Source organism: Bubalus kerabau, chromosome 18, assembly GCF_029407905.1.
Source record: "Bubalus kerabau isolate K-KA32 ecotype Philippines breed swamp buffalo chromosome 18, PCC_UOA_SB_1v2, whole genome shotgun sequence".
In the NCBI taxonomy this organism is placed as follows: Eukaryota; Metazoa; Chordata; class Mammalia; order Artiodactyla; family Bovidae; genus Bubalus; species Bubalus kerabau.
In genome coordinates, this window is record NC_073641.1 from 5,097,377 (window position 1) to 5,119,019 (window position 21,643).

Here is a 21,643-nt window from a genome sequence, read left to right on the forward strand (position 1 = left end):
TATCTATGCCTGCTGAACACTTGACTCTGTACCAGGCAACTGTTCTAAGACTGTGTGTATAATATTCATGGCAGCCCACGAGGTGGGTATCGTTGGCACCTCTCAGTAACTTGCCTGGGGACCCTTAGCCCAGGAGTGGCTAGCCCTGGGTTTTGAACCTGGGTCCTGCTCCCGACGGCACTTGGTGGGGCAGGCGGGGCCCAGTAAGGGGGAGCTGAAAGCAGCACTCTGGGGACCGTACAACTTGGGGCTACCTCTGCCAAGGCCTGCTCTGTGCCTGTGTTGGTCCAGCTTCAGAGCCTCAGTGTCCTCACGTGTCATGTGGGATAGTGTTTCCACCATAAGGATGATAGTGAAGGTTAAATGACGTGGTCCAGCTGAAGTGCCTGTGAGGCTCAGGCTGGGGTGGGAGGACGCGTACAGGTCAGCCAGGGCACAGAGACCTTGGCTTGGGCATGAGCAAGTAAGTGTGTTAGTCACTCAGTCATGTCTGACTCTTTGTGACCCTGTGGAATGTAGCCCACAGAACTCCTCTGTCCATGGAATTCTCCAGGCAAGAATACTGGAGTGGGTAGCCATTCCCTTCTCCAGGCATCTTCCTGACTCAGCGATTGAACCCAGGTCTCCTGCATTGCAGACAAATTCTTTACCATCTGAGCCACCTGGGAAGCCTGGGCTGGGGTGTAGAAATAAGGAAAACACAGCTCCTGCCCTGAGGAGCTCCACAGCTGAGGACATGCTCACGCAGTCCTGACTCCAAGAGCTCTTCCATGGGCTGAATGGCGTCCTGCTCACATAGAAATGGGATCCTGAAAGCCTAGCATGCCTAGAACAAACCTGGAATGCTGTCTGGACTTCAAGAATTACTCAGCTTTCTGGTTAAATGGGCTGGGACAGGCATACAATTATCAGGGCACAGGGAAATCTAGTGGCGCTAGAGGTAAAAAAAACCCTGCCTGCCAATGCAGATGTAAGAGAATGTGAGCTTGATCCCTGGGTTGGGAAAATCCCTGGAGAAGGGCATGGCAACCCATTCCAATATTCTTGCTGGGAGAATCCCGTGGACAGGGGAGCCTGATGGGCTACAGTTCATAGGGTTACAAAGAGTCGGACATGGCTGAAGTCACTTACCACGCATGCAAGGAAACCTCATTCAATGTTATGTGGGATGACAGGACCCCAGATCTTTTCAGTGTTAACTTGTTCATTCATTCATTCATTTGACAAATGTTTGAGTTTCTACTGTGCTGAGTGCTGGGGATATGGCAGCAAACAAGTCAGGGAGACAGACAAAAACCAGAGAAGTAGATGTCATGTCAGGTTGATGAATAGAAAGAAAAACGAAGCACGGTAGAGAGATGAAGAGCGGCTAAAGTGGGGGCTGCCCCAGAAGCAGTCACGGAAGTCCTGTCTCAGGCTGTGACATTTGAGCAGAGACTCCAGTGAATCAGAGGAACCAGAGGGCAAAAATCTGGGTGAGAGCAGTGAAGCAGAGGGAAGAGCAAGTGCAAAGGCCCTGAGACACCTGTTGGGTTTTCTGTGTGGAATGCTCAGAGGCAAACTCAGGCAGCCAGTGTAACTGGGGGGACGATGGAGGTGGAAAAGTGGTCAGGGGCTCATCTTGCAGGGCCTTGAGGCCACGATGGGGACCTTTATAAAAATGTGATGGGAAGGGACTTCCCTGGCAGCCCAGTGGTTAAGGCTTTGCCTTCTAAGGCAGAGGGTGAGCGTTCCATCCCTAGTTAGGGAGCTAAGATCCTCTATGCCTCATAGCCAAAAAAATAAAAACATAAAACAGAAGCAATATTATAACAAATTCAATGAAAGGCTTTTAAAAAATGGTCCAAAAAAATAATTCTAAACTTGATGGGAAGCCCTGGAGAGTTTAGGAGAGGATTACACAAGGTGATTGGATTTGCCGGGAGATGGACTTCAGGCGGGAGAGAGTGGAAGCAGAAAGCTGGTGAGGAGGTGGGTGAAGTTGTTCAGGTCTCACCTGGACCATGTTCAGGAAAGGAAGACCGGAGAGACACTGTTGGCTTAGCCAGAGGTGGATTCCTGGAGAGTGTGGTCAGACATGAACTAAACTTCCAGTTGTTGTTTAGTTGCTAAATCGTGTCTGAGTATTTGCAACCCCATGGACCGTAGCCCACCGGGCTTCTCTGTCTATCGTATTCCTCAGGCAAGAATTCTGGAGTGGGTGGCCATTTTCTCTTTCAGGGGATCTTCCCGACCCAGGGATCGAATGCATGTCTCCTGCATTGGCAGGAGCATTCTTTACCACTGAGCCACCAGGGAAGCCTATAAAAGTGGATGGATTTTTTTATGTGTGTGTGTATGCATAGGCTATCTCTGCAAAGTATTAGTCGTTCAGTGTTGTCTGACTCTGTGACCCCATGGTCTGTCCATGGAATTCTCCAGGCAAGACTTCTGGAGTGGGTTGCCATTTGCTTCTCCTGGGGATCTTCCAGACCCAAGGATCAAACTGGGGTCTCCTGCATTGCAGGCAGATTCTGTATCATCTGAGCTAACAGGGAAGCCCTAAACTTCTAGGGTACAGGAAATTTGATGGGAGATGCTAAGCAAAAGCTTCTCTACGGGGGGTTCGGGGTAGGGCCGAGCATAAGGACCATTACAGTATGAAGAGGAGAACCCCTCCCACATCAGCTCCTGGGGGAGAAGTGGCAGTAGGGTGTAGCTCATTCATTCCTGGGAAGCAACTTGCCAGGTCTCTCTCCTTTCCCACTGGGGACCTAAACAGCAATGACATGCCCCTAATCCCTGTCCCATCTCTGTGGTGATTTTGGTACTTTTCTTCCCGTTGGCTCACTTTACCCTCACGGCCATCCTGAGTTGCAGTCAGGATGGGGGCTCTGCTCCACTCTTTTACTGGGGAGATATCTGAGGCAGAACAAACTGTGTTCTCAAGGTCACATGGGCAACTCCGGTCAATATTTCTTATTTTAATTTGGGGCTGTGGCAGAAAGAAAGCAAACTTTGCTTGCTGTCAAACAAATGTGTTTTCAAATAGACCTAGACCTGATTCTTAGGTTTGCAACTTCCTGGCTGGGCCACCTCGGACAACTTGCCTCACCTCTCTGAGCCTCAGTTGCCCCATCTATGAAATGGGGGCTAACAGGGCAACTGAGCTTCCCTGGTGGCTCAGCAATAAAGAATCCACCTGCCAACGTAGGAGACACAGGTTTGATTCCCTGGGTCAGGAAGATCCCCTGTAGAAGGAAATGGCAACCCACTCCACTATTCCTGCCTGGGAAATCCCATGGACAGAGGAGCCTGATGGGTTATAGTCCTTGGGGTTGCAAAGAGTCAGCCGTGACGGAGCGATGGAGCAACGACAACAGGGCAGTTACGAGCATGTGCCAGCGCTTGGCCCAGAGCTGGCGTCACGGAGGCCCTCGCTCTCTGCTGTGAACTGGCTCCTGCACACAGGGGTCTGGGCTTCCAGGGCGGCTCACTGTCACCCCTTTCCCCGCCCAGGTGCTGGCGGCTGAGGAGAACGTGGACTTCCGCATCCACGTGGAGAACCAGACGCGGGCTCGGGACGATGTGAGCCGCAAGCAGCTGCGGCTGTACCAGCTCTACAGCCGGACCAGCGGGAAGCACATCCAGGTCCTGGGCCGCAGGATCAGTGCCCGCGGCGAGGATGGGGACAAGTATGGTAAGTGTCGGCCCCTTCCTGTCCCACTGTGTGCACATCCTTCCTGGTTGCCGAGACCTCAGGTTCGAATCCCAGCGCTCCCAGATCCTGGCTGTGTGGTCCTGCCCCCAGTGCTGAGTCTTTCTGGGCCTCAGCTTCCTCATCTGTGGAACGGGTATGCAGTAGCACATCCCTGAGAGCCTTGTTGGGAGTAGTAACTGAAGACATGAGTAAAGCCTACTCTTGCTGGTCAATGCCCCATAGATATGAGCTGTCATGGGTGATCGTGGCTTGCCTGGGGCTGGCGTCTAACAGGTTGCTGCTGCTCCCCAAGCGTCGTTCCACCTGTCCATGGCTCAGATGCTTGGGTGGGAGCCTCTGGGGAATGCTTTCTGGAGGTTTGTGGTGGTGGTGGACATCGGCCTGGTGCGAGCGTGTGTGTGCATACGTGCATATGTTTGTGAGAGTATACGTATTTGCATGGAGAGGTATGTGCGTGTGTGCTCTGTGGACTGAAGTTTGCTCTCTTATGAAACATGGGTGCTCACACCACCTGGGGCTGCCCTTGACCTGCCTTTGACCCTGGAACGACCCAGCTCCCCTGAGGTGTTCAGAAACCATCACCTGCCCCAGGCTGCCTCTGCAGGGGGCCGGAAGGAGTGACGCACCCGACTCCCTTCCGTCCACAGGCCCCCAGCCCGCAGAGATCCTCAGCTGTGAGGGAGGCACCCAAGATTCCTCCCGCCCGGCCCCTGAGCGAGTGCCGACCGCGCCCTCACCGCTTCCTACTTTCCCGGGCCCGGGTTCTGGAAGGTGTCCCAGGTCCCAGCCATGGGCCCAGGGGCTGTGGGCGGCCGCGCCTGCCAGCCTGGGCCATTCTGAGACGAGGCTCTGCCTGCCCGCCGGTCCCTGCCCATTGCAGTCAAGACATGACAACAAGACAAATAATTTCTTGGATCTCTTTATCTTGGACACCATTTATTCTCCCTGTGCCCCGGGGCAGGACTGCCCTCGTGGTGGGCCCGACTGCGGCAGCTGCGCTGTCTCTGGGGGCTGGGCCGGCTGGCCAGGCTGGGCCGGCTGGGCTCCGGCTCCTCCAGGCCAGCTGCCTCCTCCCTCTCCTGCCCCATCGCTCGTTACTGCCTCGTCTCCCTCCTCTCTCTTCCCCCTGCTCCCTTTCTCGGTCTGGCTGCTTCTCCTTTCATCTGGCATCTCTGTCTCTTGAGTCCACCTGCCTCCCCCTGGCTGCTCCTGTCCATCACTCTGTCTCCCCCATCCCCACCATCTCAGGCTCTCTCCCTGCTTCCCTCCCTCTGACCAGGGTCCTCGCCCTCCTCCCCATCTCTCCCAGGCCCTCTGCTGGCCGCCTCTCTGCGGCCTGGGCTCTCTGCTCCCCCCACTCTGTGGGCGCCTGGCTGTGCTGGGCAGACCCAGGTGCTGGTTTTCCCTGGGATCTGCCGTCCAGTTGCTGCCAGGGAAGGGGCAGCTGGCTGGCTGGGGCGGGAGGGAGGTGCCCTCCCGGGGAGTCCCCGGAGTTCTCTCTGGCCCCTCCAGGCTGGGAGAGTACAGGGGGGTCAGACTCTGGTCTGAGCCATCTGTCCAGGCTCTGAGATCAGGGTCCGGAGCTCGGGAGGGAAAGGAGGTAGGCAATGGCCGGCCCCTCTCTCCAGAAGCCACTTGCCCTCTTGTTTCCTCTGCCTGAACCTGAGGCTCAGCGGTCTCACCCGTGTGGCCTGAGCATCTGTGGGGCTCAGCGGTCTCCCTTCTGTGCATTACAAGGGATGGACTTGCCTCGCCTCTTAAACATTCGTGTGCACCCGAATCGCTGAGAGGTCTTGTTGAAAGGCTCGTGTTGATGTGGAGGGTCTGGCCTGAACTCTGGGTGTCTGACAAGTAGCCTGGAGGTGCTGGGGGACCACACCTGGTGTATACAGGGCCTTGCCCATCCTGGCTTCTCCTCCAGCTCCACAAAGTCTAATTTAATGATTCTCTGTCAAGGAACATGTTTATCACTCCTGCAGTCTCCCAGCACCCAGGGCAGCAAGGGGCCTTGCTGGCCGCCGAGACTGCTCCATTTAAATGTCGCATTAGTAACGCAGATGAGGGGCTGGGACCCCATCTGTGAGCCCTGAGAGAGGAAGTGAGACAATGGAGCCAATTGAGGCTTCCAATCTAGGTAATCAATACAAATATTATTGGGAGGGTGATTTATGTGGCCAGGTCGAGGAGGAGGATGGGGCTGCATTAGCCTGTCCTGCCTGTGGGGGAGGGGTAGCCAGTGGTCCTCAGTCAGGCCAGGCGGCCCAGGATGTCACAGAACCTGCTCTCTCCTCCTCAGGGCTCCGTGCAGCTGAAAGAATGGTGCCTTCTGAGACTTGCATTCATACCCAGTTAGAATAGAGTCTGGGAATTCCAGCAAACACCAATTATAAACAATCCCTATAAATGCCTGGAATCTGGGATCCCTGCAGACCCTCGGAATCTCTGACTGGAGTCTCTGAAACACTCAGAATCTCGATTCGATGGCATCCTGAGGCGCTAGACCCCTTAGGCAGGTGCGAGACGCTGGCCTCCCTTTGCGTGGACGCCTACCCCAGAGCTCTTGGGCAGCTTTACCACAGTGAGCAGTCTTTGGTGAAATCCTCACAGATGCGCCGGGCTTCTACACCAGGCTGTTCTGCAGGAGGGTCTCCCCATGGCTCCCTGAAACTCTCCCAGAGCGCCGGGGGCCCCAGGCATGGCTGTTCCCGGAATGCGGGGCTTTCATAGCTTTGGGTTCTGCTCTGGAGGGAGAAGTACGTGGGCCGGGGGCTAGTGACATGGGTAGTGTGGTGGCGCGTGGCCAGCCAGGAACTGGGCAAGCGCCGGCCTGCCCACCTAGGGTTATTGCGTCAGTCCCAACCCTTCCTGCCTTTGGTCCTGTCACCTCGGTCCGGCCAGTAGTCAGGAGAACAGGACCCCTGGGTTCTAGGGGCAGCTCTGTCACTGAGCAGCCTCCAGTGCCCAGGGCAAGCATGTCTGGCTGGCTCTGGGCTGAGTTCCTTTACCAGCCAAGCAAAGATGGGAAGGCCCCGCTGCCTCCAAGGTCGATGCCCTTAAGCTGGAACGTGGAGGCGTCAAGGCACACTAGCTGCGGGAAGCAGGACTGCTGGGTGCGACCTGAGACTTCGCGGAGGAGCACCCGGGGTCAGCTGAGCCAGCCCGCAGGGAAGGGTAGGAGCCCCAGTGTTGGTTACGGCGGTGTAGGAGCCACTCTGCTTCTATAAGGCTTGTGGTTGCCTACTTTCATGTGATAAAGGTGGCTTTTCCACCTGATTAAGAAAAAACACCTCAAACGCCCAAGTTTTCTTTTTTACAATTTGTTTTTAATTGGAGGTTAATTGCTTTACAATAGTGTGTTGGTGTCTGCCATACATCACCATGAATCAGCCGTAGGCTTTGCAGGAGGCCAGACTCCCAGGACGGACAGTACTCAGAGCAACCCTGAGAAGGCCTCTGGAGGGCCTGTGACAGCAGGGAGGTGGTCCTCTGAGAGGGTGAGCATGTGGGCTCTGGAACCGGAGGCGACTGGAACCTCAGTGCCACCACTTAGGAGCTGGAGGCCTTGGGTGGGAGTAAGCCTTTCTGAGCCCATTTATTCTTTTGTAGAATGGGGTTGTTGAAATGAAAGGGTATCTTCTGCTCAATGATGTTACAATTATTTAAGCCACAAGACTCAGTGCTGTTGTCTGGGGGCAGGGGGATGTGGTTGTGGGCTCGGGTGAAGGCTCCCCTCTGGGGAACTGGTTCATGGAGCTTCTAGAAGGGGTGCCCCCTCTCTCCCGTCAGTGGGCCCTGGCACGTCTGCTGCAGATAGAAGAGGCTCCTGCAGCGCGGTTCCAAGCAGCAGCGGGGGCTGGCAGCGCTCTGCCAGCTGTCTCAGGCGGAAACACATTTGGACCCTTCTGTTGGGTGTGGTCTGGTCTCTGGGTTCACACCTGGGTCCCTCCCTCACTCGGGTGGCAGTACAGCCATGAGTGAGACTACCTGGTCTTAGCCTTCAACGAGCTCCAAAGCCCCTGCTCCTTCCTAGGGGCTGACTCTAAGAGCCTGGGCCTCTTGCTCTCTGTGTCCCTTGGGCCCTTCCCGTCCCCTCCCTGCATTGCAGGGTGGCAGAGGACAGGGCATGGGGTTAGTACACTGTGGACTGGTTCCAGCTTGGCATGGACCAGTGATTCCAGCTGTGTCACTGCTGCCCAGGGTCACGGGGAGTCAGCCTGCTCAGCGTGGGCTCTGCCCCACTGGGCAGCCTTCCTGAGTTCCCCTACTCCCCTCCAAGAATGTGAGCTCCTTGAAAGCAGTGACCTTTCTTCCTGTCCCCGTGTCTACCACATGGCCTGGCAGAAAGCAGGCCCCCTTTAAAGGTTCCTGGATGAGTGACTAAAATAATTACGGGGCAGCACAGAGCCCAGTCAGGGGCTGACATGCGTGACTCATCTGGGAAAGCATGTGGGGTCTTGCAGGACTTTTGCCGAGTGGGTGATGGAAGTGGGCGGGGGCCCTCTGGTCCCCGTTTCCCTCCTCCTGGTACCTGCTGCAGGGCTGGGCTTGAGCGAGGAGCCAGGTCCTTTGGGCTGGCTGGTGTGGGCAAGGCAGCAGAGACCCCCTTCTCTCTGAGTCTGACACCTCATAGTCCATTCTCCATACTGTGGTCCAAAATGTGAGCCTCGGTCACTCATTCAAAGGTGGTCATGTCGTTTAGAAATCCACACCCTCAGCAGGAAGGCCTGACCTGGCTCCTCCCTGACCGCAGGCTCCATCACCCCAGTCCTTGCCGGCTTTGCTCCAGCCCCAGCTTTCTGCTGCCCCTCGCACATGCCACGTGTGTCTGCAGTTAAGGGCCTTTGCTGGGCCCTCAGCCTGGGGCTGCCCTTCTTCCAGATGTTCCCATGGCGTTTGCTCCCTCACCTCGTTCATTCAGTCGTCACCTTATCAGAGAATTCCTGTCTGTGTCCTCGTGTGTGTGTGTTTCTCTTCCTAGCACTTATTGCTGCCTGCGGTTCTGCTGCGTGTGTAGTTGTTTGCTCTCTGTGTCTCCTGCTCCAGTGCACACTCTGGGGCCAGGTGACTTCTGTCTGCTGTCCTCACTGTATCCCTTGCGCAGTGAAACTGTGTTAGTCGCTCTGTCATGTCAGACTCTTTGCAACCCCATGGACTGTAGCCCGCCAGGCTCCTCTATCCATGGGATTCTCCAGGCAAGATTACTGGAGTGGGTTGCCATTTCCTTCTCCAGGGGATCTTCCCGACCCAGGAATGGAAGCCACGTCTCCCACATTGCAGGCGGATTCTCCACAGAGCTACCTGGGAAGCATCCCCCTTGCACACAGCCAACCACAAACCAGTGTGCAATATGTGTTTGAGCCAGTGAGTGCATGGGTGACCCGTGAGCCTCCAGGAGTGTGGGTGAGACCACTCCTCTGGGGCAAGCGCCGGGCACAGAGTAGGTACTTGGGGAATCGGTGCTCCCCCCATTCTCCTCTCCTGTCCTCCCTTCCAGCCAGCCTTGCATCTTGCAGTGGGGATACCATGAGCAACAGAGCCAGCTTTTCCGAGAGATGTTCCCAGCTGGAAGGAGCATTAATATATCCGACTAATACCCCTGCCCTCTGAGCTCATGTCCCACGACTTCTGTCCTCAGTGAGGAGTGGCCACCCACACCTTGGTGACTCTGCATCTCAACAGCCACATGAGAGCTACAGCTAGGATTAAATATAGCTCCTGATCGATCCTATTGATTCTCTCCCTCTTCCATTCTGGCAAACCCACACGGCCTGCGAGCCTCCTTGGGTGACTTTAGGAGAAGGGGAGCCATGGGCACCTTTGGAGAAAAACCATAACGTGTGTGCGTGTGTGTGTGTGTGTGTGTGTGTGTATGTGTGTGTGAATAGCGATGCTGAAACCTCTCCAGAGAGGAATCCTTCCTCCTGCCCCACTTCTTTCCCTTCCCCTCCACCTGGTTCAGAGGGGAGGAAGGGGGTACTGGTTCAGTGTGACCTCCCAGCGCCTTCTGTGGCAAGGACGTTTCCTCGCCGGAGGGTGATTCCTGGAGAGGGGCCCCGGTACCTGCCCTGGCACAGCAGCAGCCAGCTGGCGGCGGGTCCCCCTGTGCAGGCCCGGGGCACTGCTCTGCCCAGCCTCTCATCGGCTCCCAGCTCCCTGCTTGCTTTCTCAGGTCTTGGAGGTTTAGCTCTGAAACCTGTGGGAAAGGGGGAAGGAAACCAAGTCTCCTGCCTGGTGTCCTCCAGTTCTGTTTTTCTGGGTCTCCTGTGTCCCTCTCTGTATGTCTCTCTGGATCTCTGTCTGTCTTTCCCTGCTGTTTCCAACCCTTCCAACCAAAAAGCTTCCAAGAGAGGTCCTGGATCGCCCGCAGGGAAGCCCAGCTGGGAAATCACTCTGGAATCAGTCAATCCATCCACCCACCAAAGTCACTTCTCATCTCTCTGCCGTCGCCAGCCTGCCTGGTGTCTGTCCTGCTCTGCCTGAGTCAGAATTTCTCTGTCTGTGTCAGACCAGCTCCGGAGTTACTCTGCCTGTGTTCAAATCCTGGTCCTACTGAGTGACTTTGGCAAGTAACCTCTGAAGCTCTGCTCAGAGCCTCAGTTTCTTCATCAGTAAAATGGGCGTAATAGTTCCTACCTCATAAGGTTGTTGTGAGGATCTAATGAGACTTTCCATATTCAGACTCTAAGCACAGTGCCTGACGGATGGTAAATGCTCAAATAAGTATTAGCTTTTTAAAACCATCATTGTTACTCCATGCATTTCAGCAAAACTGGGAGAAAAAGACAGCTTTTTTTTTTTTTTTTTAATAGAAAGGGCTTTCTCTCCAGCTTCTTTTTCTTCCACTTTCTCTTTTTCCTTTTCTGCGTTCCTGTCTGGATGCTGGAGAAGGGATTGGGCTCTTAAGCTCCTGGCCTGTATGGGCAGGCGCTGGGCTCCTGCTCTGAGCCGAGACTGGCTCTGTGGCCTCCTCTGCAGGAGAGATCCCTCAGTCGCTTGGCTCCTGGCGCATACAGACTCTCCTGGTCAGAATGAGGTCGGAAGCCATTTGCTGCCTCTCTGGCTGTGGCTTGAACCCAGACTTGGGTGCTCCTATGGGCCATCTCCCAGAATCAGCTAGAAGCTATCTTCCTCAGGGTGACTGCTGGTACCCTTCCCTGCCTTGAGGTCATTTGGAAATGGAACTGGTGAGGGATGGGCCTCAACCTTTGGCTCTTTGGGCATCTCAACCCACAGACTTCTGCCCCAGGAAGGTGAAGTCAAGGCAGAGACCCTCCTTGTTCGTTCACTAACTTCCCCAGGAAAGGGACTGGCATGGAGGAAAAGTTTGACCTAAGGGGGAGACAGGCTAAGACCCAGACTTCTAGGTTAGCCTGCCTGGGTTTTAACTCCACCACTGTGTGATCTTGGGGCTCCATGTTCTCACCTGTAAAATGGGGAAATTAAAAAAATAGTTCTAATCTCCTGGGATTGTCATAAGGACTGAGATAATGAGTATAGGGTAGAACGGTGACCAACATCTGATAGGCTCTAAATAAATATAAGTTACTGATGCTTCCCAGAGGGGCAGTACTGAAAGGAAGTCATCTAGTCCTGGCCCAGAGAGGGATAGGACGTTCTCCCTTTGTCAGAATATCTGATAGTAACTCTGAGGCTGGGGTTGGGTGAGTGGGGGAGCTCAGAGTTCTAGTGAGAGGCAGGAGTAACACCGGTGGGGAGCAGAGTTGCTAAAGGCATTGATCGTGGGATCAGACACTGAATTTGAACTTCTACTCTGCTTTTACCAGCTGTATGCCCTTGAGCAAGTCTCTTTACCGCCCTGAATCTTGTTTGCTTTAACTTTTAAATGGCATTATGCATACTTGGGGCTTCCCTGGGGCCCAGATGGTAAAGAATCTGCCTGCACTGCACGGGACCTGAGATGTCACCTCCTTCCCTGGTCACACCACCCTCCCAGTCCAGCTCCTGCCATCCCTGCTCCATTCTCCTCCGAGCTCTCCTCCAAGTGGTCTCCTCTTATTTGCTACCTTTTCTGTGTCTGTCTCTGTCCACCAGAAGGTAAGCTCCATGAGGGCAGGCCCTTACCAGTCTCATCCACCACTGTGGTTTCCGGCACCTAGCCCACACTTGGCTTATGGTAAATGACCAATAAGTTAACTTTAGTAAGTATATGAAGGGCTTGATGAGCTAAGTATGAATAGTGTGTGAGAGTGTTAGTTGCACAGTCATGTCTGGCTTTTTGTGACCCCATGGACTGTAGCCTCCTCTCTGAGGAGGTGACATCTGAGTTGAGATGTCAATCTAGGAGATGAGGAGCCGCTGTGGGCAACTCTGAGCAAAGCGATCGCCAGGCAGAAGGCCCTGAGGCGGGAGTGTGCTGGGTGAGTCAGAGCAGGAGGAGCAAGGAGGCTTTTGTGGCTGGAGGGCTGTGAGCGAGGGTGGGAGACGGGGGCGGACAGTAGGGGCCAGACCGGGTGCCTCTTAGGGGCCCCCTTGCAGAGTCTGGATTGTTAGTGAGGTGGCACAGTGGTGAAGAATCCGCCTGGCAATGCGAGAGACACGGTTTTGATCCCTGGGTCGGGAAGATCCCCTGGAGGAGGAAATGACAATCCATTCTAGTATTCTTGCCTGGAAAATCCCATGGAGAGAGGAGCCTGGTGGGCTGCAGTCCCTGGGGCTGCAAAGAGTGGGACACGACTGAGCGACTGAGCACACACGCATGGAGATCCATAGGAGGCTTTAGCAGGGGAGAGGCACAGTTCTCTGTGCATTTTGTAAGTATCCTTCTGGCTGATCTGTAGAGGAGAGACTGCTGGGGGCAAGCGTAGCAGAGAGTGGAGGAGGGGATGCCAGGCTGGTGAGTGGCAAGATGATATCATTGATGCCTCCTGCCTGGCCTGGGACCGACCTGAGAATCAAACCGAGTGGAGATGAGTTTTCTGGCTCCTGAGAGGTGCGTCTTGTGGGCTTAGGTCTTGGGTCATGAGACGGGGAAGTGTGATGCTGAGGACCAGGCAGGCTCTGGGGCAAACCTGGTCTGGGTGGGTGGAGTCTCTCTTTCTCTTTTTCTGAGAACTGCTGCTGCTATTACTCCCCAAAGACTTTACATAATCTTGGCCCGGCTCCCTTCTCATTATGTCATGTGCTGAGTGGAGTCTAGGTCACTCTGTGGCTTGCTGCGGTTGGGGAAGAACAGACTTCTGGCTCCCCAGGGCGCAGCGGCTGGTGCAGACCGTCCCCTTGCTGGGGTGGGGGCAGCTGGGCTGGCGGGGGTGGGGTGCCGTCCAGCCCCAGCCCTAGGCCCCTGGACGGCTCACGCAGAGGCCAGGGCTTCCTCAGATGGGCTGTGGCTAATGAGAAGCGGGGGCTGTGTTTTAAGCCAAGTCTCCCTGGAGCTGGGGGCCCTCCTCTGGGACCCAGGCCCCAACAGGAAGAGAGCCAGCCAGACTGGATGTCAGCCCGCCTCCACCCCCCCAACCCGGGAAGGGTTGCTTCTCTGAACCTCAGTTTCCTACACTGTAAAAGGGGGATGAAGGTACCTAACCTCACGGGGGATGTGTGACTTTGGCAGGGTCACAGGGGAGTCGGATCCAGGGTGCAGAGGTGTTCTGAAGACAGGGCCCCAGGCTGGTGCCAGGAGAGGGCAGACAGAGTCCTCTCGGACGTGCTTGGGGCTGCCTGGCCTCAGCCCTGTGGCCTCACCTGCTTTTTATGATTTCCAATCCCTACCCCTCTCCAATCCCAGAGACAATCAGAACAGTCAGGCCCCACTCCCATTGTATAGGTAAGGAAACTAGGGGCTCAGATAGGGTGTATGGCTTACCCCAGGTCACCCCTCCAGGATGGTAAGGCTCTGTAAATCCCTGCCTAAGGCATTTTCTGATGCACTCACAGTGTGGGGTACCCGAGACCCTGGAGGATGCTGAGAAAGTTCAGGACAGAAGGCCTGCCTTGGGGAAGCAAGTTCTGCTTCCCCTCTGCCCTTTTATACATACCAGATTTCTTTTCCACTACTTTTTGGGTTTTTTTTGGGTAAATGGGTTTATTTTGCAGTTATCAAGAAACTTAAGGAACAGTTACTGAGTTTCTCCTACCCAGCCTCTGAGAACAGCATCATTTTATATAACCCTCACATTGGCTGTTAAAGATGAGGGGTAACCACCCCCATTTTACAGATAAAGAAACTGAGGCCCAGGGTCATACACTGGCAAGTGGAGCTAGGGAGTCATATCCATACATGTGCATTTCAAAGCTCTCACCTTTCCCCTTACACATGCTGCCTTTGTCAGAAGCTCCTGGGGGGTGGGGACTCTCCTGACCCCTAACAACCCCCATCCCAGGTGGGGCCTGAGTTTGTGAGGAGATGCTGAAAGCAAGTCTCAGAAGTGCTGTGGTGGTTGACCCTTGGTTCCCAGGGACTAAGCTAACAAGAGAGTTACAGGGAGTTTGGATTTAGGGAAGCAGGGAGCATGAAGGGTGTTCACTAATATTCTCAACTCAGTGTTTACTAGGGATGGGGGAAGGTAGAGAGAAGAATGTGCCCCCACCTTTGTTCCTAGAATTACTAAATTCTTGTTAGATCTTTAAATTTTATGTAAATTCTTCTTTTTTTCCTTGGAAAGGTGGGTATCACATTTTAATTAGTAGTGGTGTCAAAGGAGGGCTAGATTAATTATTGGAAATCCTGAGTTCCAGATGGTTTTAATTTTCACAGCAGGGCACCAGGGTATATATTTTTAAATTTTTTTATTAAAATCATACCTCTTGTATTTTAGGGGCACTGAGGTACACTGTTTGTGGCTCCAAGGATACTGTATTTAGAACTATGATTTTGTTATGGAGAAGCAAGTCCCTTGTCACTGAAATTAAAATTTTGTGGGTGAGGGAGGGGCAGGTGTTGGGAAGCAAAGGGTCAGCGGAGGGAGGGTGAGAATGAGGGGGTCAGAGGCAAAGAAGGGGGATGGAGGTGGTAGGGAAATCCAGGCTCTGGGATTCAAAATCAGAGAGGGCATGTGACCTGCCCAAGTCACACAGCATCCTACCAGGGAGAAAATGTGAAGTGGCCAAGGGACAGGGAGGGGTCTTACAGTATGCCTAATCAAGAGACAGTCACCCTTCGGCCACTAGATGTTCTTGTTCAGTCAGGCTTTGGGGGTCAGCTCTGGCTACCCCATCCAGGATCATCTGGATACCCCATGTTTTTGTGGAGTATGGGGATTTAACATGAGGTCTCCCATTCCAGACCAGAGGGTACTGGGTTCTGATTGGGACTTCCGGGCTCCTGAGAGTTAGTTATCCTTTAGCCTTGGTGGCCTTTTTTTTTCTATCCATACTGTGTGGCATGTGACATATGGGATCTTAGTTCCCCAACCAGGGATTGAACCCATGGCCCCCTGCATTGGAAGCATGGAGTGTTAACCACTGAACCGCTAGGGAAGTCCCCAAGTCTTAATGGCTTTGACTGAGGAAAGTGAAATATTATATTGATAGCCTCCTTTCCCTGGGGCCTTGAATTACCCTTTCCAGACATTTCCCCATTTCAAGTGGCCGGGGCACTCCCTCTCTCATATCCCCATCAAGAAGGGGACACCCAGATGTTTGCCCTGGAGGAAGGGGCTTCTGACCTAAATTTTGGAGGAAGTAGCTTAGCATTCCACAAGGCAAGACACGTGTGTATGTATTGTGTGTGTGTGTGTGTGTGTGTGTGCGTGTGCGCGCGCGCACATTGTAATGCCTGTGTGAGCTCATAGGCATCTGAATGTCTGAGCCTTCAGTCCAGAGACTGCTGCTTCTTTGGGGTTATTTGTGTGGTTGTGTGTCCTGAATTGGGGAAGGGAATTGAGGGGCAGGGGAAGGTGGGTGATGAGGGCAGGAGAAGTCACACTGGTCTTTAGCACCAGGAGCGATCTGGGTCCCCAGTGGAGTCCAGAGAGTCCGGGAGTTGGGAACAGGTGTCAGAGAGCCTTTCTCCCTGCCTGAGGGGCACATGCTCCAGAGAAACCTGTCGGAAGCACCACCACCCCCCCACCCCCCCGCATACTTGATTCTGGGGGCAGTGGGAGGTCCAAGGGCAAGGGCAAGGTCAGGGATCATGTTGCTGAGTCTTCAGGCCAGCCACTACCCCTGGTAAAAAAATGTGTCTTGTTCTCCTTCTGCCTTTCGAAGCCCAGCTCCTAGTGGAGACAGATACCTTCGGTAGTCAAGTCCGGATCAAGGGCAAGGAGACCGAGTTCTACCTGTGTATGAACCGGAAAGGCAAGCTTGTGGGGAAGGTAAGTGGTGGTCTGGGACTTGGGTGGGTCCCCCAGCAACCCAGGGGGGCTGGAGCAGTGCCTCCTGGGCCCCATCAGCCCTAAATGGGAAAGAGGTCCCATGAATGTGTATGTGTGTGTGAGACAGAGATTCCCATTGTGAGATCTCTTCATCACCCCCACTTCTCTGTCCCCTCACCTGTAGCCTGCCAGATTGTGGCTGTGACTTTGGGGAGTACATGGGGCCCCGATCTCTCCTAGTGGACCTGGAGCTCTGGCTTGCTTGGCAGTGGGAGAACCCCCAGGGGGTCTGAGGCTCCCAGTCTGAATGTACCTGAAGTCTGGCAGCAGGGAACCAGCGGGCCAGGGCCTGGGGCTGCAGCGCTGTTTTAATAATCACAGGGGGTTTATGACTCCCCACAGCCACACCTCTGGAACCCAGCAGCCTCTTCAGCCTTGTGATTCTAGCATTTCAGGAAGGTTTTATTACTTTGGAACAGGCATGTAACAAATCAGGGTGCGGGTAGGATATGGGTGGGGTGGACCCATGTGCCAGGGATTCTGAGCCTCCACTGATGCTGCGTTTTGATGCTGCTGCCCCTTTTGGCCTGAGTGTCCTTGTTTGTGAAGTTCACACACTTGCTTCCTTTGGATGCTCCTGTGGAAGGTGTTACAGGCAGTATCTCTATAGTGGATTCATGCTCCAAGTTCCCTTCTCTCTGCAGGGACCCTACTCATCTCCTGTCCAACTTGTATAATGAGGGGGTGGCTTCTGCTGGCCTGTTGGAGTGGAGAGTAGAGGGTAGACCCAGATTCCAAAGAGGATGGCTTCTTCTCCTTGAGGCAAGGCCCTCTGTGACGACCTGCATTTATTACACCTTGTTAGGGTGGGGGAAGGAAGCATGACTTCAGTTTCTGTTTAAGCCATGGCTTTGACTCCCCGAATCCCCCAATTCTTATCCCTCTTCCCCCCTCCCCTCCATATCCTGGGGAGAGGATGACAGGCCAGAGACCTGAGCCAGGAGAGTGTCTCTGATTATTTGTTAATAACAAGGGTACCAATAGCCTCTGTTAATTGAGCACCTACTTTCTGCCAGGCACTAAGCAGAAAATGCTTCAAAATAATACCATAAGGTGGGTCGGGGAAGAACAGACTTCCACCATTCCCATTTCATAGATGAAAAAGCTGAGGCTTGGCCGTGTCCGGGCACTCTTCCCAGGTCACGGGCTAGAGCTTGGCGGGCTTCAAAGCCCAATTTAGAAGGCAAGGATTCCAGCTGGAGCTTCTCAAAGAGCAACAGAATAGTAATCCGTAGCGCGCCCCGGGATGCCTAGGAGTGGTTTTAATTAGTGATTCACTTTCCGCGGACTCACTCACCGCGTCTGTCCGCGGCCGGCCGGCCAGCGAGGGGTCCGGGGCAGGGGCGGCGGGCGGGCCGGGCGCCGGGTCCCCTGGCCTGGCTGTGCGTTTCCTGCGGCGGCGCGGCCAGCCCCGCGTCGGGCGCTTTGTTCTCCTGCCCGCCTGGGCCGCCTCCCAGGCCCAACCTGCTTGCAGTTGTGGGCTCGCCTTTCTCCCCTCACCCCCCTTTTTTTCCCTGTTTAAAGGAGGGGCCGCGCCGCAGCCCGCCGTGCCCAGTGCCCGCGTGCCCCTCCCTCCCCGTCTGCGTGGTTCCCGGCATTTTGACCCCAGGAGGGCCGTCCTGGGGTCAAAAGAACAGCCCCGTCCCCTCGGGCCGCTGCCCGCCGCCCGCCCGCCCGCCGGCTGGCCGCTGAGTCACCGCTTCCACAGGAGCCGGCTCCGATTTCCTGCCCCCTCGCCCTCTCTCCCGTCATTAATATTGGGGATGGTTCAGCTGGCGGCGAGGCCCGCCCCGCGCTCCGCTTCCCTCCACCCTTGCTACAGGCAAGGTGCCCCTCCACCTTGCTGCAGGGTTCCCCCCCGCCCCACCCCCAAGTTTCCCCTCCCAGTTCCCGGGCTGGCCACGGAGGCTCCATGGGCGTTAGGCCACCCAACCACCTATCCCGACTCGGCCGGGCGGGTCCCCCTCTTGGCCCCTACCCAGCCCAGTGCCCACTCTCTGGGTCCTGCAGTTGGGAGCCCCGGGTCCTTGGCTGGCAGTTCTGTCACAGGTCGGCAGCCGATCAGACCCCGACCTGGGGTTACTCTTGATGGCTGGTCTGTGTCTGGTCCTGCCGTAACTCCTGCCTCTGTTCTGCCCTCGTACCTTCTCCAGAATAGTGCTCCTCGGCTGCCTCAGGCTCCACCTCCAGGCCTTTCCCCTCTGCCCACTCTCAGCTTTTTCTAAAGCTCGCCCCTCCTCTCCACCCGCAGCTCAGCCAGAACCAGTCCTCAGACCCTCACCTTCTACCCAAGAAAGGCTACACTCCTTGGAGAGAGCCTGCCTGCCCTCGTGTTCCTATGTCCCAGACACACGGCACTGCCAGTCTCCACTCCTTGGATGCGGCCTTCAGGCTGTGTGCATGCGGTTCCCTCTGCCAGGACACCCTTTCCCTCGACCATCCACCCTGAGTCTTGGCTCCTCCCTTCATGATCTCTGGCTTCTCTGACCGCCCAGTCAGCACACCCACCCTGGAGCCCACGGCTACTCACACAGCCCTCTCTCTGCAGTCTGCTCACCTGGGTTGGCACTGGCTGTTTTCCTGCTTGCATCCCCCACCAGGCTAATGGCTCTGAGGGCCAATTCTGGATCCATCCATCATGCTTCTTATACCTGCTCAAAGGATACCAAAGAAACAGAAATGTGGTGCTTACCTTTTGAGAATTGACTCAACCTACAGCCAGAATTAGCCACGTCAGACCTGGGAATCAAGTGCTGCGACCACACTGAGCCTCAGTGTGCTCTCCTGTAAAATGGGAAGATAATCCTGACACTGAGTAGACACTTACTTGTTAAACATGAGCTACATTCCCCTTGAAAGTCAGGTTCTTCACCTGTGGGAACCCTGGACCTCAGTTCAGGCTCTGGCTCCTTTGGCTCAACAGGATAGCTTGCTTGGATGGCCTTGACCCTGGGTGTCAATCTTCTACGTATCTGGCCACAGCCGGACACATCACTGAACCCCCAAGAGAGCCTCTGCCGATGCTCCAGACCCTTGGCCTTGCTCCTCTCTCTGCTGCATCGTACTGATCGCGTGCCAGAGCTCTTCTCCCAAGCCCCTGAGAGAGAAGAAGCCCCCTTCTCCTTGCCACGTCTCTGGACCCCACCTCCACCTGACCCAGGAGATAGTACTTCCTTTCATTCCATAAAAGAGTTGTTGAATGTCAAGCAGTATGTGCTAAGCAGTTGTTCCCCATCTCTGGATATTCAACCCAGGTGGATTTTTCTCATCTGTCTGCTCCTGTGCGATCATTGGTGTGTCCCCTTTGGGGCAACATGGGGCCCCAAACCCATTCAGAGCAGGGGGTCCCTTGTACACTGCATGTTTATGAAGACTGCTTTGGTTGAATGTGACTGAAACCTAATTCAAAATGCCTTTAAGCAAAAGTCTTGTTGTTTTGTTTTTTTTTTTTTTTGTCTAGGTCACTAAAAACATCCAGGGGGTAGTTCTGATTTCAAGGAAGACTAGATCTAGGGGCCAAGTGATATCATCAGGATTCAGTCTTCAGATCAAACAGAAGGAATAGGACTCCGGTTTGGAAAGAAGGAGGTTGGAGGTGGTAGATTTCCAGAGATGATAAAATTCTACTAAATCACCAAGGTTCTGGGATGGGCTGTTCCGTTACTCTCTAAATATTGGTGATCTGCCTTGCCTGAACCAATTGAGTCAGCATTTTGGGGGGTGAGGCCCATGCACATGTATTTTTTAAAAAATCTCTGCAGGCCATAAGCAGGGTCATAGAGGTGGTGAGGAGAAAGGCATGGGTCAGGCCCCAGGGTGGCCTACCTGTGAGCTTCTTATCCACTGAGTCTGAGTTCAGGTGGGAACTTGTGATGGTTAGAGGGCCTATGGCTCCTCCCAAGGGCTCCTGACCTCTGGGGTGTCAGAACCTCAGCCTGAACCCCAGATCCTCAACCCAGGCAAGAGCATATGTGCCAGGCCCTGTGCTGGCCCTTGAACCTCCAATCACTGCTTCCTGAGCATGGCAGCTCTGTGGTCCTGGGGGACCTGAGGTGTTTTGATGGGCAGCACCCACTCTTCCATACCCTTTCTCCCCATGGGCCTGTCTGGGATTAGACAGCAGAGAAGTGAGCTGCAGTGGCGAGTGCAGGTTCAAATCCTGGCTTTGCCACCTAACAGCTCCATGATCTTGGGAAAGCCATTCTTGTGTATTTGAATTGTTTTCTCCTACCAGGTAGAGTCTCCCTTGGCAAGTTAAGAGGATTAAATGAGACAGTGGATGTGGAAATATCTGGGCTCTAGTTGGCAATCAGTAAATGCTGAATGAATGAGTAAATGGATGAGTAGGGACACCAAGGTGGGCAGGCTGAGAGCTTGGGCCCTCACTGTTCTCAGCACATCCCCCAGGAGGGGCCTCTCACAACTCACAGCTGCCTCTGGGACATTCGTAAGGGATCCAGGAGGCAGAGTCCATTTTCTTTTGGAGGAAAACCAATTAATGTATCACCCCCACCATCTGTGTCCCAGCAGAACTCTCATCCATTTAACCACAAATTCTCCGGGTGCCCCTGTCCTGGGCTAAGACCTATGCCGAAGCCATGAGAGCAAGCGAGAAGCAGTCTTGACCTCCTGAAGCTCCTGAGCTGATGAGGAGCAGGCAGATACAGAACTACTCTGTTGGGCAGGCAGGAGAAGGAGTGGGTGTGGAGGGGATTCAGAAGATGGAGTATGTGAGTTGAATAAAGCATGCTGCTAAATGGGAGAAAGGAATGGCAACCCTCTCCAGTATTCTTGCCTGGAAAATCCCATGGACAGAGCAGCCTGGTGGGCTACAGTCCATGGGGTCGCAAAGAGTTGGACACAACTGAGCAATGAACACACACAATGCTCAAATGGAGTCTTGAAGGAAGAGGAGGAAATACCCAGGGAGCTAGATGGCAGTCAGGGAAGGCTTCCTGGAGGAGGTGGTTACTGAACTGACTCTTGAAGGTTGAAAGCAGTTTTCCAGGCAGATCTTCTAAGATGGGGAACCAGCCATGGTATAGCCTTTATTCAGTTTTCTCTGGCTGTTCCATCAAAACCATCCAAGGGACCTGGACTCAGGTTGGATAGGCAGCTTCCAGAATTCTCCATGGGGAGCCCAGAGCCCACTCCATTTTATCTCCCTTGCACATATGCCCCAGCTTCCCTCACAGTAGGCCCTCTCTGCTCACTCAACCCATAATGTCCTCTGGGTCCTGCGTGCTTCTTCCAGGCCCACCCCCTGTATACTCTGCAGCCTCCTCGAAAGATCTCTCCTCCAGAGAATGTTTTCTTACCCTGCCTGTCCCTTTCTGCAAAGTTCAGCACTTTGTCTGCAGGGCCCAAGCTTGCCCTCCGCTCAAAGGTGAACGTTCCTGGAAGCTCCAGCCCGTTTTCCACTTCAAACAAAAGGCTGGAACTTGCACCTCAGTCTCCACACACAGCCAGACCGCTGGGCTTCCAACTTGGCTGGGCACCCGTCTGTAACGAGGAGTGGGCCCGGCCTAAATTTGGAGATGTTAGTTGGAAACTCGAGTGCTGCTAATTCAGGCCTTCCAACTCTGTGTGTTTCCCACTCTTCCACACCGAGCAA

At 54.5% G+C, this 21,643-nt stretch overlaps 1 protein-coding gene across 1 annotated transcript in view; it reads left to right on the forward strand.

Moving 5' to 3' along the window:
• Positions 1-21,643, forward strand: part of FGF18 (fibroblast growth factor 18) — a 36,084-nt gene that overhangs the window by 12,089 nt on the left and 2,352 nt on the right. Inside the window, exons 3-4 of the mRNA XM_055554928.1 lie at positions 3,499-3,679; positions 15,863-15,969. Coding sequence (XP_055410903.1) covers positions 3,499-3,679; positions 15,863-15,969 — 288 coding nt within the window. The remainder of the gene's footprint in view (positions 1-3,498; positions 3,680-15,862; positions 15,970-21,643) is intronic.